Source organism: Prorops nasuta, unplaced genomic scaffold (genome assembly GCF_024137725.1).
Source record: "Prorops nasuta isolate Cenicafe-Biocafe unplaced genomic scaffold, Cenicafe_Pnas_1.2 PNAS00004, whole genome shotgun sequence".
Classification (NCBI taxonomy): Eukaryota; Metazoa; Arthropoda; class Insecta; order Hymenoptera; family Bethylidae; genus Prorops; species Prorops nasuta.
The window spans coordinates 9247979-9265538 of record NW_027116801.1 but is presented as its reverse complement, the minus strand read 5'-3'; the positions used below and the strand labels follow the sequence as shown (position 1 = coordinate 9265538).

The window sequence follows — 17560 nt, the reverse complement described above, 5'->3', positions numbered from 1 at the left end:
ACTTTCTGCCTCGTTCATTCTTCTTTCCACTGGAATCAAAATAAAATTCCCGATTCCCCTTCATCGAGCGGTACGATATTATTAAAAACCTTAAAATTACATTTGTATAATTATATAGAGGAATGTTGAGGAGACGTTGATGGAATATGTGATAATATTCGATGGATGAATAGGAAAAATTTGGAAATTTGTGATTTTTCGTGCGAAAAGATGTGCGAGTGGAAAAATTCGTATTTATTTTTTTAAAAAAGAGGGGGCGAATTTTAGGGGTGAGAAGGAATAGTCCGGATTGTTGGCAGTGGCACGCGCATACATCAGCGTCAATACGAATTAGCCTGGCAGGCCGAGCGTCGAGGACGAGTTTACATTGGCGCATTAGAAATCCTGTCGGCGAGTTACAGGCCGCATAATTAATCACTCTGGATTAATTCAGGCGCTCGTCGCGATTGCTTATCGCGAAACGCGTCGGCGCATAACCAACGCATCCACGCCTCCTTACGATTGGTCCTCGACAAAAATTACAATTGCAACTTGATCAACGATCCGAATGTACTCTGCAGACTCCTTGCAATAAAAAAAAAAAAAACAATATTATTCATTAACTCTATACGAGTATATTCTACATAGTCACACACTTCTATATATAATAAGAGTAAAAAGTAATATAATTCATTAATTTTGCAAGTACCCAATCTACTTTCATTTCTTAATTTATGTTCCTAGCGCTGATATACAGTAATTGGAGATATTATTTTATTAGAGACATAAATAAAGGAGAAAACTGATGGGAAAATTTTCTAGTTTTTTCGGTTTGTTGAAATATTTAGATTAGAGATATGTTATCAAAGGAGGGGGAGAGGTGTGCTGGAGGGATGTAATTTGAGAAAGGAGCGCGTAAACACGCGTGTAATCCAAAATCCGCGGTTGGTCTGGTTGGTTGTGGGATAACGAGTTCATTGTCGTCGCAGGCGTAAATCTTGGGACGGTCTGGAGGAACAGCAACCGTGGGTGCCCATGTGGGCGTCTACGTGAATCCGTTAACCTCCTCGCCATTCGAAGCTCACCGAGCACTTAGATAAAGCGGAGACCAAGGTGTAAAGCCAAAAGGAATACCGCGAAACCCACGAGACATCATAAACGCACGCTGAGGAACTGAAAAATCAACGAGAAACTCACTGAAATAAACTCCACGGCTACTCGTACATAAACGCCTTCATCTAAAACTCCTATAATCCCCACTTGTGCAAATTTCATTAATGCACCATTTTCACCACCCTCCCAATTTAACTCAACTTGTAAATATTTTACATTCAATATAATTGTTTATTATTTGACTGTATAGTAACATTTAAAAAATTACAGAGTGTTTTGGCTTAATTACAATTTGCAAATATTTCCTTATTTTCACTCCATGTTTGGTCAGAAACAATATTGTATTTTTCAGTTGAATTTTATTGACGTTTGGAAAAGTTTATGGTTTGGAGCGAAGTGACTATATTGTACTACACGCGTGTTATCAGGTGGAATTTATATTGTTATGGAAAAGAGAAATCATTATTACTCTTATGATTATTTGACTTTGTAGTAACCTGAAAGTTGAAATTCACTAAATGCTTTGAATTAATTGCTATTATTAAATATTTATTTATTTCCATTCTACGTTTATTGCAAACAATATTGCATTTGTGCTGAATTTCATTGACGTTTGACAAAGTTTATGGTTTATTGGATCGAAGTGATTGATGTGTAGTGTACGTGTTATCAGGTGAAATACTGTTATGGAATAGAGCAATGTCTTGGTCCACAAATGCTACTTTTCATGCATATCGCTTGTATTCGGTTCACCCGTACATTGCCTCCTATCTTGCCAGATATTTTCAAGCAAATTCAGGCCACGCTCCGGACTAAAAAACTACTTTTTCTTGCCTGCATTCTTCCAAGGATTTCACTGTCCGAACGACATCCTCCACTCGATATCCTTTCCCAGTCCACTCCCCTTTCTCCCTTCAGCATAGAAATTGCCCTTGCACGCTTCAGATTTTATTCCGGCCATTCACGAAACCAAATTTAACGAATGCAAATTTTTATCCGCTTCCCTCCACGAAACTCCCCCGAAGCAAGCTTCCTTTTCGAATCCCACGTAAAACTTTTAATAAGGCACGAAACAAAATTCGATAATAAACGTGGATTTTCAAGATCGAGGTAAAGCAACTACTTTTGCAAGCTGGTACAAATCGTTTCTCGAACAAAAACTTTGCCACTGATTTCCAAAACTGTTTGTATGCAATTAAGGTTTGTGGGGGAGGAAAGGGAGGGGGGTGGGTAGTTTTAGGAGAGAAATTTTAAGTAAACCTTATTAAGAAGAGGATTCGAGAATGTAAATTGGGTTAGGATCTGCCAAATGCGAACAAGATATTTCGTAAATGATAAATTCGGTGTACGTGTCGTTACCGAGTTAACTTGCGAGAAACTTGTTTTTATTCTAGAAAGAAGAAACCCAAGTGGAGTTTGCAGAAATGTTACGATAAATAAGTAAAGGGTATCCCTGATGGTTACTTATCCTTCGATTCAATTGTTTTAATCGTTGGAAGCGGACGTGCCGAATTGATAAGTTTGTATTATCGTCGAACAGATAACACATTGAAGGAAGTTGTAATCGGAAGATCTAGCAAAGTACGATCACGAATCTTCGGGAGCCACTAAACATTATCATCCCAACCACGTGTTTTCGCGTTCGCTACCAGGATACAAAGTAGGTCGAGCGGATAAAATATCGTCCACATATTGCGCCTTTATTATACTATATATTGCACATTTTGCTGCAAATCGCCTCCTTATTATATTAAACATATCCCACATATTGCTACACCCTGAGCCAAATCCCCCCTCTTATAATACTCTCATTTCAGTGATAATCGAGCAAATTGGACGAGTGCGGTTTTGATAAGGTTGGATCAAGGTAAAATCAAGTATGGGTCGGGGTCTTAAAAGTCCGTATAATTCCAAATTACGAGCGTGCATCGCGTCGATAAGGCAAAATTTATCACTGGACAAGGAATTTTCGTGCTTGTTGGAGGAAAGTCGATTGGGATTTAATTCCGAGAAGGCACGATCGGTTAAGAGGGATTATGATTGAGAAATATGCTAAACAGGTGGATATATAATTAAGCCGAATCGACGGGAGAATTTCTGGTTGCTCGCGACTGCGCAGGCTACTTTGGCTAATGGGAAAAAGTGGGTTAAGGAAGGATTACGGAGCGTGGCTGGTTGCAATCCAAAGGAATGCGCGTGACCGAGCTTTCCGATGATCAAAGTGAGCTTGCAATCTGGGTAGAAGTTGTTGGCAAATTGTCAGCGTGCATGGGTCGTCCAGTTCATCAGTTGCTTCCAAGGAGTGGGCAGCTATCGGGATATGAAAATATCTGACCATGCAACAAAGTAATCATCCGATTGGACGCTGGCGCCACTTTATTCGTCGATGATACGATGACTCTTGTCGAGTCTCCATGTATATATATACATAAATATATCATCGCTCTTCAGGATGGGTCATTCGAACAATCGAGCCAATTAAAAGCGAGCTACCGGCTCGCACCTGGTTAGATCGATTCGTGCCACTTAGCCGAACGAAAGCCAACCGAAAAAAAGCCTGCACCACTACCTTTGCAAGTTTTTAACAAGCCACATTCACGCTTCAGCGGATCAATCCATCTTTTTACGCCTCGAATTTTGTTCCCCTCTTTTCCTACGAGCGCCCGATTGAAACTACCGTTGTTTGGCAAGGGCCTAACTTGTCCAAAGTGTAGGAATCATTTTTCATGCGGGTTATCGATCACTCTCTGCTTTAAAAGGATCTCGAAATAATATCAGGATTTTCGCTAATCGATCGACGTTTGATAAGAGGGACGTTTGATTCTTGTAGGGATCGAGGATCTAGGGAGAAGAGGCAGGGGAGCCAAGATGAATCCATATATCAGGGCCTCTTGTCCAGTTTGGTTTGGTTTGGTTTGGTCCAGCGGCGCGAGTGCCGTCGCATCGGACTCCCAGATGGATGGCTGGAGAGTTGAAAAGGAAAGTAAAGGGACCAGAGCAGGACGAAACAATTGGAGGAGGGGAGGGAGGGGAAGGAATAATAGAGGAAGGGAGAAGGACGAACCTACAGCGACTTTTCATTGTACCTCACCGCGTGCGGTCGTGAGGACCTCCCGCTGTGAACGTGGCTGCGGTTTAGAATCGAACCAGAAGGCACGGAATTCGTTTCTCAGCTTATAAGTTATTACTTATAACGTTCCTTCCTCCGCTTACGTCTGTACGAACCTTCTGGATTCTGCCACTCGGATTCCTCGATATCCTGCGGTAGGTCAACTGCATCATCGAACGGCTCCCAAATTTACCCGTGAGCCACGAGTTCCATCTTCTTGCAAAGTCTGTCCAGTTTAAAAATAAAAATCTCTTTAATTACAAGCGAAGCGATAATGCTTAATTAAAGATATAGCGAGTTTATATATAAACGTTGGATTCAAAATATATGGCTCATGAATTATTGCCCGTGACATTTTCCATGATGGAGAAATCCCTAAAGAAAAGCTGTTGCAATACTTAGGCTGCTGGGAAAACGGGATCGACCGTTGGAAGTAAAAACTTCCGCATGATTTATTCTGATCGAAATAAGCAAGCGGGAAGACTCGTAAAACATTTCTAGCGAGTTGATTTTCAATTTTAAATAATAAAAGTTGGAGCCACCCCACTCTTCTCTTCCGCTTGCGTTTCAGAGTCCAGGACGCGATAACTTGTGGCAGCAAGTATACAATAACGGTCTGATTTATGTCGTTCAGCAAATCGAGTCCCTTTTCTCTAACTAAGGAAATAAAATTTCTGCCTGTGGTTTTTATCATGTTATACAGGAAATTTATTATTCTTCCGAATAAACTATATAGAGACGATTAGGTTAATCCTAATTAACAAGCTTCAGCTTTTCAACGGTGTTTCGTGTCTTAAGTACGTGGTTCGTTAATTTCTCCATCGTTATTCATCCTGAAATTGGCTGGGTTGGCTCAATTAATTCCTATTTATCCATAATAGTCGCGTAGGAACAATTCGCGAGCACTGAGGAGTGCTACGATTATTAGTTAGGGGACCATTGTTCTGTCTGAGGGAGTAACGCGTGAGCGAACTGGGCCCACACATATATCGCCATTAACCAGAAGAGATTTAGCACTGTACGGCTATATATAAGAGCGTATTCGCTTGGGTAGGGGCTCTATTGGAAAGTTCGCAAAGCTTCCTAGACCAACTACCTATAAACGGGAGAAGAGAGGCTGAGGTGATTGTATGCAATCTCGATGTTTCCTTAGCTGTCGCCTACGTGTTCCGTTCTCAGGCTCAAATTGCCATCGCGATATCTACAAGTTGGATCGATCGGGGAATCTTCAAAAGTACGCAGCCTTTGATTTAGAATGTACCCTGTAAATCGACGAGTTTTATCCATGACGGATCTACCCTTCCAGCGCAAGACCACCTTGGAATAAGACTCGTTTTATCCATCTCTTCCTTATTTTCCCTCTCTCTCTCTCTCTCTCTCTCTCTCTCTCTCGAGCCCTCTCTTTGCTCTCCTTGAACCTGATAGCCAGTAACAGTTTATTAACCGACATGATTCACGATGCGCTGCATCGAGCGGAGATTCTACCTCATCGTTCATTCATTGTCCAGAGTAAAGCTCCCCTCGTACTTCATTGACGAAAAATTACTTACGACTAGTCTCTCTTCTCTGACCTTTAATTGTATTACGTAATAACCACGCGTGCATGCTGCACAGCTCCTTAATTCACTTTCCGATACGCTAGAGTCTCGCGCCCTTCCTTAATCGAACCCCTTAATTATACGAGGCTGACCCGGTTCACGAGAACCTGCAATGAGAAATATAATTACAGATCGGACGCATGAAATTCTCGTGATTAATAGCGACGGAATTCTTGATCATTCGTCGAATAGAACCCTAAATCAGTGCGCTTCAAAAAATTAATTTTTTCTTAATACGACGCGGGAGAGTGATGAAAGGATTTCAATTTAATATTCAACGTGTGCGTTAAGTGGCGGGAGGCAGAGGGAAAGGGAAAAAGAGTGATAAGCTACAGGAGTGTATAGGCATTGTTTCTTTACAAGTGCGTGTCTGATTGGTATACACAGTTTATTATCAGTGCCTTTTACACGTCAGATTACCAGTCACGTGTAGATTGGTAAACGTGACACCTCTCGTTTATCCACTCGTTAGTCGCTATGCATCAAACTATTGCAACGCTGTAATTAATATATTACACATCTCATTACTACATCGATTCACCACTTTAACGACTCTTTAAAAGTCGACGGAGAAATATTATAAAATCCCTATTGGTTGCGTTATACCATTTTTAAATGGAATTAATTTCAACATTTGGTATAAAAGTGGAATATATCGGAGGTAAAACAGGTAATTATTTTTAAACGTTTTATCATTGTTGCGAGATCGATCGTGATACAATTGTGGCTATAGCGTTGTGTAACACGAACTGCTAGTCAAATATCGAGTCGGTGCATCCAAACGTATTTATCTAACTGCATCAATGCGAATTAGTATTGGTATAGTACCATCGATCAAATATCTACTGTGTGGGAGTAACAAGTGGGCCAAGCATTTCTTCCATATCATTATTTATCGCTCTGATCAGAAAATACCATTTGCTCGCATGTTTCGTTTGTCGGAGCAAAATCGTTACCCATTCCTATGTATATGGCAATTAAATAATCATTCGCAAAACAAGACACGTACGGCACAAAGTGAAGCAGTCTGTACGATTGTTTATTCGATAACTCGTAAAGCAGTCAAAGAATAATTATCATTTGGAATGCAAATAGTGTATAATGTCAGAAGAGAAATAGTTGCATTTACTATGGTAAATATTTATCTTCCAACAGTCAATGATAAATCACGACGTTTATTAGATCATTTTTAGCCATAGAATTAATTAAACTGTCAGACAGTTCTCGGGAGTGTAAACAGTGACGTTTAAATGAAGCTTTTCCAGTCTAATGAGATTTTATAGCGAGATCTACATCAACTCGAAATACGAAAGTGCGTCAAAGCGTAATACAAATATTGGTTGAGTGTATTGGCGTATACATTATATCCAAGTGCATCAACGAGAAACCAAATAGATCGAATACTGCACAGCCGTACAACACGAATAATACCTATCAATCACAATGTTCTCAGTTGGTGAATAACAACTAGGACAAGATTCAATCTCGACTATTACGTTGCAAAAATCTTCAGCAGTATCACGAATTTCACAACCTCCGAATTATTCCCCCTCCTAACTCTCTTCATTCATTTCATTTCGTTCCACTCTGAAAAATGCTTCTTCAACACGTTCCAAGCACATTCTGAATGATTTACGTTTATATTCGACAATTGAGGAAAGCGCGGGAAAACGCATTTGTTACCAACGGATATCCAGACACGAAATTCTCGTGGCGGGTTGCTGGTAGCTTTCGCGTTTTCTGGACACGTATGATTTAATGAGGGGATCTGTGGAAGAGTGGAGGGGGAGGGTGGGCTAGGAAAGCTGTTACGCACACATAAGCAAAACATACGGCTGGAATAGAGCTGCGGGTCCATCTCTGAATAGAGCAACTCTACATCCCCGTGGAAATAGGAGGGAGAGCGCAAACAAATCCCTTTTCTCGTTTAACACAGTTTGCCTTTAGAGATTATGACAGGTGACAAAATACAGCAAGACTCGTGCTCGATCGATCACCAGGAAATTTCCACGATTCATCAGCCTATCAGATTATACGTATATTTATATTTCACTTTGAAATATCATTTTCGTATATATATATACATTGGCTCTCGTACATGTATATAGCCTTAAAAATAATATCGATTTGGCAATATTGATACTAGATGGAAGCTCTCATTGTAATGGATGATATGTAAACAGCAAATATAATGCGTACAGAAATGTAGATGAATCGGGGATATTGTATGTTAGGAACAACAGGATTATCAAAGGAAGCGGATGTTTAGCATACAATACGCGCGCGTATACATTAGCATAATGGCCAATAAAATACTTGCAAGTAACGCGAATGATTTTCTAGTATACGCACAAAGTTTATTAGCAAGTTAAGCAAGGCGAGAAGACCCCTGCGCTGCTCGCTATTTTAATATGTATTACAATGCAATGCCCACTGGCAAATGCTCCCCCAACAAACCATCTCGACTGGACAGCCCCGCTGCTTTCCCATGCTCGAGATACGTGATCTACACTCCACGGTCACCCTAATGTATTTCATTGCATCGCACAATATACTCGCATGTGCGCCTACCAACTCCTCCTTTCTCATTTACACAGCCGCTTTCTCGCCAGCTTATTCCCTTTAAATCAAACGCGCTCGCGCAAATTCCCCATTTCTAACTGCGCACAGCCACTTGAAAAATATCCTCGCACCCACCTTCCTCTGTGCAATTGCACTCTATATTTATTCGACATCGACCAAGAGAAACAAATTTCTAATTTAAATAGCAAACTGTATACGTATAAGAGCGCACGATTCGATTCTGCTTGAAAATTTTACCAGTTTGCATGTGAAACAAAGCACACTGGGAGATTTATGGGCGAGGGATGGGAGATTAATCGTATACAGTGGTATCAGAGAGCAATCGCTATTGTCCAATTGACGTGTGTAACAGCGATTATTAGTTGTCGATAAATCCAATCTAACTTTTACAATATTCTGATTATGATCTACAAAACTTATATGGTTAAAGGAATATTAAAAGAGTTGATATGACGGAAAGGTTAAGGAATATTTACCAAGTGTTTTTAACGCACATTGCGATGAGCGGTTACGCGATTCGCAGTGATACGTGCTTGTGGTAGATGTCCGGAAATAAATAGCTGGTGAATCGTGCATGGTAGGGATATATTTGGCGCGTAAGAGAGGTAGAGCGAGAACTGTCGTCTGTTTTGAATACCAGCGCGGTGGTCTTTGCGCGTGGACCAGTGTGATTTAGGACGAAGGACTATACCAAGGGAGAAGGGGAGGGAAGGTACCAACGGATTCGAGTTGGCGAGTCAGGTTGGGATGATGAGAAACAGTGAGAGGAGGGGGGGGGGGGGGTATAGGAGCAGCGATTATGTATCTCAATCATGGGAAACTACCGGTCCTTGGCGCCCCCCTCCCCCCTGTCCATCACTGCCCGCGGCCGCGACATGTGAGGTCCTCCGGTAGCAGTGGTTCTCATTCCCCATAACGTTAGATATATACAGATAATTTATCCCTCCCATGGAATGCCAGAATTACCATATTTTACAGTATCCTATACTTTGCGAGAATTACGGCGTTCCCTCGATTTGCCGTTGGCCAGCAACAATCCAATCCCTCTTCACGGTATATCGAATTAGCCGCTCGAACAACTATTAGGTAGCATCCGTATAATTGCGGTTTTGTCACTGCCAACTCACCGATTCGCCGAATCAAAAGTGGCAAGTCCGTTTAATGAAGAGCTGCCTCCTCGAAAAAACATTCTTTCCACACTCCCCCCCCCCCCCCCCCTCTTTCTTCTCCACACCACCTTTTAGTTCCATATTCCAATTGGACGCGCTCATAATTCCATCCGGGCTACGCGCACAACGCGCCGTTATCGAGACTTCTTTCGACGGACAGATTTTGCTCGGTATACTGTTTCGCAAATGAATTCTCGCAGTAGGGAAAATTTATCGGGCGTTCGCGAGGAGGTGAGCACGATTTATTATTAGCCCGAGCGTCTCGCTTGTTATAAAGCGCGAGCGAAATACGATTGTTAAGAATTAAGGGAGTTCGTTGACACGGAGAAAGCAAAATGCGATATTTATCGCGATAGTCCAAACGCATTGAGTAATGCGAGTATCGGTTTTCGCGACTCTAGGGCGGGCCGTCTGTTTTAAGTATCCGCTACTTTCCATTGGCGAACGCTACGTCAAGTTCGTAGAACCAAGCTCGAGCCTACGCACCGTGGAACAATGCAGGAGAGGAGCTTTTTAACGAATCCTATTATATATACACCTTTGCAAAACGGTCTTCAAACCTACACCCCTTTGCATTATAAATTTTTAAAGCGTGAAATTCAGCGAATCGCCTCGTTCGAATGGAAAATAATTTTCGTGAAAAGGACGGCTTGTAAATAATGTATATATAATAATTGTGAAACGCGACAGTAATAATGTGTGCGTGGGTAAATATTATAGGGAGGTGGGGCTTTGTAACTGTGGTATGTGTATAAAAAGGTATCAATGAAGCGTGGCGTATATTTAAAATACGAGTAGAATAGATGTAGCGACACGACAAAAGCAAACAAATAAGCGGTGCCGCAGCTTGCGCGAAGCGAGCTGGAAGATTGAATTTTCGAAAGTGGCGAACACTTTGTGCGTGTCAACAATGAAGCGTTCTAGGAAGTGGCGTATGCGCACCGGGGCTTATGGGTGTCTAGTAGATGGATAGAGTTCGGTTAGACTTAAATTCGGGGGGACGGGGGGGGGGGGGGGTTAACGCGCGAAATGTTCGAGTCCCTTGCCCTCGGAACTCTGCCAAAGCGTCACGTTAATCTCCTTCTTATTCGCGCCAGAGATTTCGAGGGTTTCAAACCACACCCCTTACCCTCCTCCCCCTCTCACTCTTCCTATTCTCCCCTTTACAGCTCAGAAATGCTCCTTGGAGAACGCGCAACTCAAACGAAACGAGGGTGCTTTTTATTGTATCGCTCGACTATTTTCGGTGCGTCTAGACTTATCTCACTTACTCCCTCCAATACCTGATCCCTTCCTCCCATTTTCTAACGTTTTTTACTCCCCCCCCCCTTTCCCAGCGAAAAATTCCCCTCGTTCCATTGCACCCTTCGGCTCCTCCCAAGTTCGACAAGTTTCTCACAACAAAGACCCTGTATCTCGACACGCTTAATTTTGGTAAAAAAAAATTTGACTTTATCGACTGACACAGAAAAATGCATTTTTTAAGTTTGAAATATCGTGGGGAAATCATTTGGTGTATCCGCGTGCATATTTTTTTTTCGTGATCCCAGTGATCATTAACAGTTTTTAAGATAAGGGGGGGAGAGAGAGAGAGAGAGAGAGAGAGAGAGAGAATGCACTACGTTATACAGTAATTTCGTTAGTAGTTTGATCCAATGACCGTTGACAATAAAGCGTAGTTTCGCACGAAGATATACTAAAACTGAATTGAAATTCTGTTATTCCGGACGTTTACAACCGCACTCACATTCCATTATGGTTTCTGTATAAGGGCGACTACTCACAAAACTACGTAATCCATCAAATCTCTATAGCCCAAGAATTCTCTTCCCTGTTCATTTCTACTTTACGATTATTCCTGTACCCAATTCGAACCTTTTAACTCCACGCGTTACTCTCCGCCTCGCCATGATATAGATCCGATGGAGATACTGGAATAAAAAACCTTATTACAAACGCAGGGCTTTAATATATATAGGAAGAAAATTTATTTTTTCAAAATCCTACAATTATTGTTCAAGTATAATAGCAATTTTAATTGAATTTTAAGTAAGAGGACTCGCCTTGCTCCGCTTCAGGCTGCTTTTTACTTTGGCACTGGAAAAACAATTGTGAAAGTTTCGAAGAGTCGAGTGGGAGAAACTCGCGTTTTTCAGGATTATAAATATCTCGAGTATTTGGCTTGGCGGTTGTTTCTCTGGATTTCCTCGCGGACGCATCGGCGCTTTTCATCATTTTTATTTGCACTTTCGTCGTCGGCTTATTATCATTCGGCGAGACACTTGCGAATGCAAAGTTGGTAGGAGGACGAAAGATGAAAAAAAGACAAAAAAACAAAAAGGGAAGGACGGGAATGGGTACTAACTAGGTGAAAAAGACGCTCGAGAGACATCCACTATGGTTTCTGCGGGCGCAACTTTCCTCGTTATTTTCCGCATTTCCTAGACGAGTACGCTCGAGACAAGGACGAGTTGTTTTCGCCAGACCGCAAAAACTGATTGCATATCGAAAATAATGGCTTCTTGACCCCTCGATCTCCATCAACTCCCCTCTCTTTGACTACAAATAATTCCATGGAAATGTGACGTTCAAAAAGAAAATAATAAAAGGCGTCAACGAAAATTATCTCGATGGATGCTAGAAAACTATGCTTACCGGAGGATTTTAGCATACGGGAATTTGAATAACTGGAGAATTGAAATAGAAACACGGAAGGACTTGAGAATTACGCGAGGGAAGGATTTGAGACTAATAACGGTTTAATGTTGAACCACAGTCTCCTTGAAATCTACAATTGTCCGCTCAGAGGTTGAATCGTGCAGGAAGTATCAGGCCATCGAGCGAAACTGGCTTTGAAACTTCAAGTTTTCAGCTTAAACTAGACGCAGAATCCCAAAAGTATCCTCTGAATTTTCTCTGTAGCTTTTCCGTATGCGAGGCGAGAGGATTTCCAGTAAAGCCAAAGATAATATTACAGAAATTCCAGAATAGATACCAGAGAAATAAATCCAACGCTGTTGCGTTTCCAACGGTTAAAAGAAAATTTCAAGGATCCTTTTTTGCTCCCACGCTAACGTGTAAAACGATTTTTGTTGAAAAGAAATTTCCCCCTCTCTTTCATTTTTCTTCATTATCTCCTCTGTCCCGTTTTATACATTTTTCAGCTACACGGTATAAAATTTCAGTTTGAATCTTAAAGTAAGATGTCTCTACGTACGACAGAGAAGAATTTTCCTACTGCCGTTTTTCCATCCATGTTAGATTCCCTTTTTGCGTAAGTTTCTTGCACCATTTTTTAACTTTTTTATCCAAGATCCTAAAAGGTATCTGTCTAATTGAAATTCAGAAGAACCGCGAACTTTATTTACCGGTGAAAGGGTTGAAAATATTGCAAAAAGCTCTCTTCGTAGATTTTAGAAGGCAGTGAGCGCGGGGCTTTTGCATTTTCCTCCAATTCAATTTTCGCGCGATGAGAAGGAAGCAGGGGGAGCTGAGAGACGCACTGATGTGGTAAAAAGATTGGAAGATCATAACAGCAGAGAGAACTGAGATAAATAAAATTGTACCGGAGAGGAAAAATAAAGCATCTTTTCCCTGTTTTTTGCCTTCCTTCGTGCAAGCTCGTACTAAATCTACTTGAATATTTCATTTGGTCCTATCGTTCCCCTCATAAATCCATAGACCCACCGTTGTTAAATAGTAGATTAATTTTAAACAGCAAAGATTAATTGACCAATAAAATATCAATGATTTCTGGTGTGCGACATAATATAATTATACAAAGCATCCCAATATTCGACGCAATTAACAACAATAAATTGCAAAATCGTAACAACAGTTTTATTCACTTTGTATAACAAGCTATATTAAAATGATATACGAAATACGAGTTTGAATAAATATAATCTATAAATATAAGTATAAAAATTGAGAATGCATGGATGTGATAAAAAAAGCTGCGTGGTGGTTGAAGAACAAATTCAGAAAGTTGGTAATTTTTTTTCACGATTAACTCATTGTTATCCAAGCTCAGCCGGGTGAGAGCCCTGACAGTTGCTGGCGAGTCCTTGTGGTCTTTAATAACGTAAACAATAAAGTGCTGGTCAGCAGCGCGTTAGGTACTATATCCGGGTCTTGGACATCCGCCGCCTTCGCGTTACTCGAGAGTAAACATTTGCCCATCCCCTTGTCCATTCCAACCCTTTCCCTTTCTTTCCTCACCTGACTTGACCCATGAACTGGAAAGTCCGGGCTCCATCTTTATCCGGTTAAATCCTTGGGTCAAATATCCCACTTACCACTCTGTTTAAATACCCCGACATATTTTAAAACCATATCTACCACACCTACGAGATAATTTCTCACCCTGAACGACCCTTTTTCATTTATTACTGCTGAAATAATAAAAACCATTTCCGAAAGAATTCTCCAAAAATTGAAATTTATCGTTTCAGGTCCTCCGGGTCAACCAGGACCACCAGGCAAAAGGGGTAGGAAAGGAAAGAAAGGAGATCCAGGACATCCTGGGCCACCGGTGAGTAAGAAACCTGCAACTTTATCGAGCACTTATTAGAAAATTCCCAAAATATTCCTATGTAGCACGTGAATCTCGCACGAGTATGTGGCGAATATAATTTAAGCGTGCATGTGTAGTTGTAGTTAACGATGTTCCTCATAGTATTCGATAACGATTTAATGGAGTATCAAACAAATATGTATACGCGTGAGACACAAGAAACTAGAGTCCGTGTATATAATTCAAGTTTATACGTGTGCAAGTGTTAAGCTCAGTGTGAAGAAGCATCTGAAACGTATATTAAATTTTATTCAATTGTTTATTTCAACTTTAAAAAATACGTCACTTTCAGTTTTCAGCTTGGAAATCTACCAAATCCTCTATAGTAAAATGCCTCGTTTTATCGGTTTAAATAATTATTTAGGCTTCTCTCAGGTCAAACAATATGTTTTCACCAGTGTTAAATGTGTTAATGTTGAAATGTTGAATAAATATAAACTGGAAAATTATTCTGTTTAAGCAAAATAGGGAAATGTAAATTTTCAAGTTGATAAAAATATTATATATCTATAGGGTAAAGAAGTGTGTATATCGAAGCTTTCACGCTTTTATTGGGATATCGTTGTGTACGAGTTTCTTAATCTGACGAGAATGGCGAGAGGCCGTAGAGGCTCGTCTTTCATTTAACTCCTTATGGACGAAGAGGCTTTCCATTTCCTGCGGATCAAGTGAATTTTAAGAGACCAAGGGCTGCCAAGGAGCTGGAAACGTTCAAATGGAAAGTGGGATAAATTTTTACGTCCACCGATGAAACTTCTTATACTGGTTACAGACGCTCACGCCACTTTTAACCGACGCCCGTTCTTATACTATTCTCTCTCTCTACACATCTTTATAACGCCAAGAATTTGCCACCTGGGACTTCCGCCTACCAACCTTTCTCTCTCTCTCTCTCTCTCTGTTTCTCCATCAGTCCATTCTGACCCGATCAATCCTACCATCTTCAAAAAGTTTTCTCGAATTTTCTTACGGTAACTTTATTTCAATCGCCAACCTATCAAAGGCAACGCATAACTATTTGCAAACTTTGCATTTTTCTCGAATGAGAAATTGTTTTCCCTTTGAATGGAATTGTTTGCCGAGAAAATTTAACTACATACAATAGGAGTAATTGTAAACGGATACAGGATATAATTTACATTATTTCAATGAATATTCTATACATATAAAATAGGAAAGTTCATGGAATGGAGAGATTTTATATAGCTTTCTTGGAGTATAAAGATAGATAAAAATAATTTATTCCAAACAGCTTAATATACTTCCACGTTACTTGGAATATTTATTCTACGCGTTAAACGATAAATCAAGAGATTTTTCGGCTTCCGTGGGACTTATGATCTACTTTTTAAAGATATAAATTAAAAACAGGTGTATAAAACAAAAATTCCCAGATGGCGCACTTAAGAGTAAAGTTGAGATCCACGATGAGAAAGTTGGACTCTTCGGGAATATGATATATAATAAAAGCATCGAATTCCCTGTGATGTAATCTGTTCATATTTCTAGCTGGGAGATTTCAAAAGGGCAAAAGTTAGTTAGAGGGTCGTATTCTTGAAAGGTCGAACGAACAAACGAGCAATAGAGCCACTTTTGTTTTAATGAAAGGACCTCTTAGAAATGAAAAACGATATGGACTATAAATACTATCGGGAAATGGCATGCGTTAATCCTTAAGGAGTTAAAAAAATATTTGTCATTTGAGATTTCTTCCAGTTTACTCATTCAACTAAAAAAAAAAAACAGGAAATTCTATCATATGCTTCTTCTAATTGCCAAACAAATGGTAAACAAGTAATTTTTTTCATAAAAAAAAAATAATGTTTGAATCCATAAAAAAGGAACCGTATTACAATATCAATGTTGTTGGAGTTAAGGATAAAACAAATTGGTATAAATTAAGGTAAGATAGATTTTTGGAATGGTTTGTTAATTGTTGTAAAGCGAACGTAGATAGTGGGACGTTCTCGTGGAGATCATCAAGAATGCCCACGCGTTTGAAATGCTGGAATGAGAGAATTGCAAGTGGGAAGGGGAGGTGTAACAAACGTATAGAAACGAATGAAGGGACAAACGAGCACACGTATAAGCTGTACGACACGGCACGCGAATATCTAATTGGCCGGAATAATTATCAGAGCGGCGCATCCTTAACGGAGCGTGGCCAATATTATCGCGGCCAAGATCGGAGGAGCGAAACTGCTTTTGCATGCGAGCGAGTATACCTAACCCACTCCAAACTAAATGAGTTTTTAATTTGTTGTACCCCTTCTTACAGGGTGTGGCCGGGACGCCGGGCAAGAACGGTTTTCCGGTATATTATTTTTTATTTTCTTTCTTTTCATCTGTCTCAATCTTTCTCTTTATACCATCAACCTTCCACATATTTGCGTTGCTTTTATCTCACTCTCATCTATATACTTATATACTTCCCCTCTTTATTATTATTCCTCCTCTTCTTTTTCTTCTCTTCTTATACTCTTCGATCCATCTGTGTAGCTTCAAACTTACAAGTAACTCCAAAGTGATTAATTCTCGTTTAATGGTGCGGGCTACGATAAATGTCTAGAGTTTCGTTTTACACGAATATTCATGCCTATAAAATTACTTCATTTTTACTTTTCTTTTGTCATTCGCTCCGTTCAATCTCGTGTCAGTTTTCTTTCAACGCGCGTCACATTTCTCTTCCCCCGATTGTCCATGTAAATTCCTCTTGTTTCCAAATACAATTTTGCAGAGTGTATTGATTCTTATCGAAAAGCCTAGTATTTTGGGTTTGATTAATTAGACCATCGAACAATGTTTATGATGGAATAAATTGTGAAAGTGCAGGGAAATGGGATTAATTTCAACTGGCTCTATAGTAACATTTTAGCCTCGGCTTCGGAGCATCGTTATTCGACGGTGGTTTTAAACATTTGATTGGCACAATGCGGTGTGTTTTAGTAATTGGCCGCGAGCGAGGTGTTTTTATCGCTGGTCGGGCTTCGAGGCAATTTTAATGAGACGATCGGCGACAGAAAGTTGTAACGCGCGAAGCAACGTTGAGATCTGATTGACCGCAGGGAATGCAGCTGCACGCTTTAGCGTAACTCGCCGCACGCTAAAAGCATCGGGAGTCGATCGTTAATAATTCGCGAGCGAGGCGTTCGCCATTTTTCTTCCACTGGTCCACCAAGGTCAAACGTGTATTTTTTTATCGCACGAGTCTTTCACCTCGATCAATCTTTCACGCGACGTTTATCGCGTGATTTTATACAACTATTAAATCTTTCAATCTTCACCTCGACTGTGGAACAGCAACGTTTGATGCTGAAAGCAGGTGAAATGTAAGATCAAAATATATGTGTAGAATAACAAAGGAGCCACGCGACAAAAATTAGACTTATATTTATACGATGTCATTTGTGCCTCTCTGTCAAATATTCGCTCA

General features: G+C 40.4%; 1 protein-coding gene across 5 annotated transcripts in view; it reads left to right on the top strand.

Annotated features, from left to right (window-relative positions):
* The window catches only part of LOC136772379 (collagen alpha chain CG42342), a 138891-nt gene that overhangs the window by 83946 nt on the left and 37385 nt on the right, over positions 1 to 17560 (top strand). For 3 of the 5 annotated variants that reach the window (XM_066725323.1, XM_066725320.1, XM_066725319.1), the window contains exons 3-4: positions 14006 to 14085; positions 16406 to 16441. In XM_066725323.1, coding sequence (XP_066581420.1) covers positions 14006 to 14085; positions 16406 to 16441 — 116 coding nt within the window. The remainder of the gene's footprint in view (positions 1 to 14005; positions 14086 to 16405; positions 16442 to 17560) is intronic. The other 2 variants (XM_066725322.1, XM_066725321.1) reach the window with 1 other exon arrangement.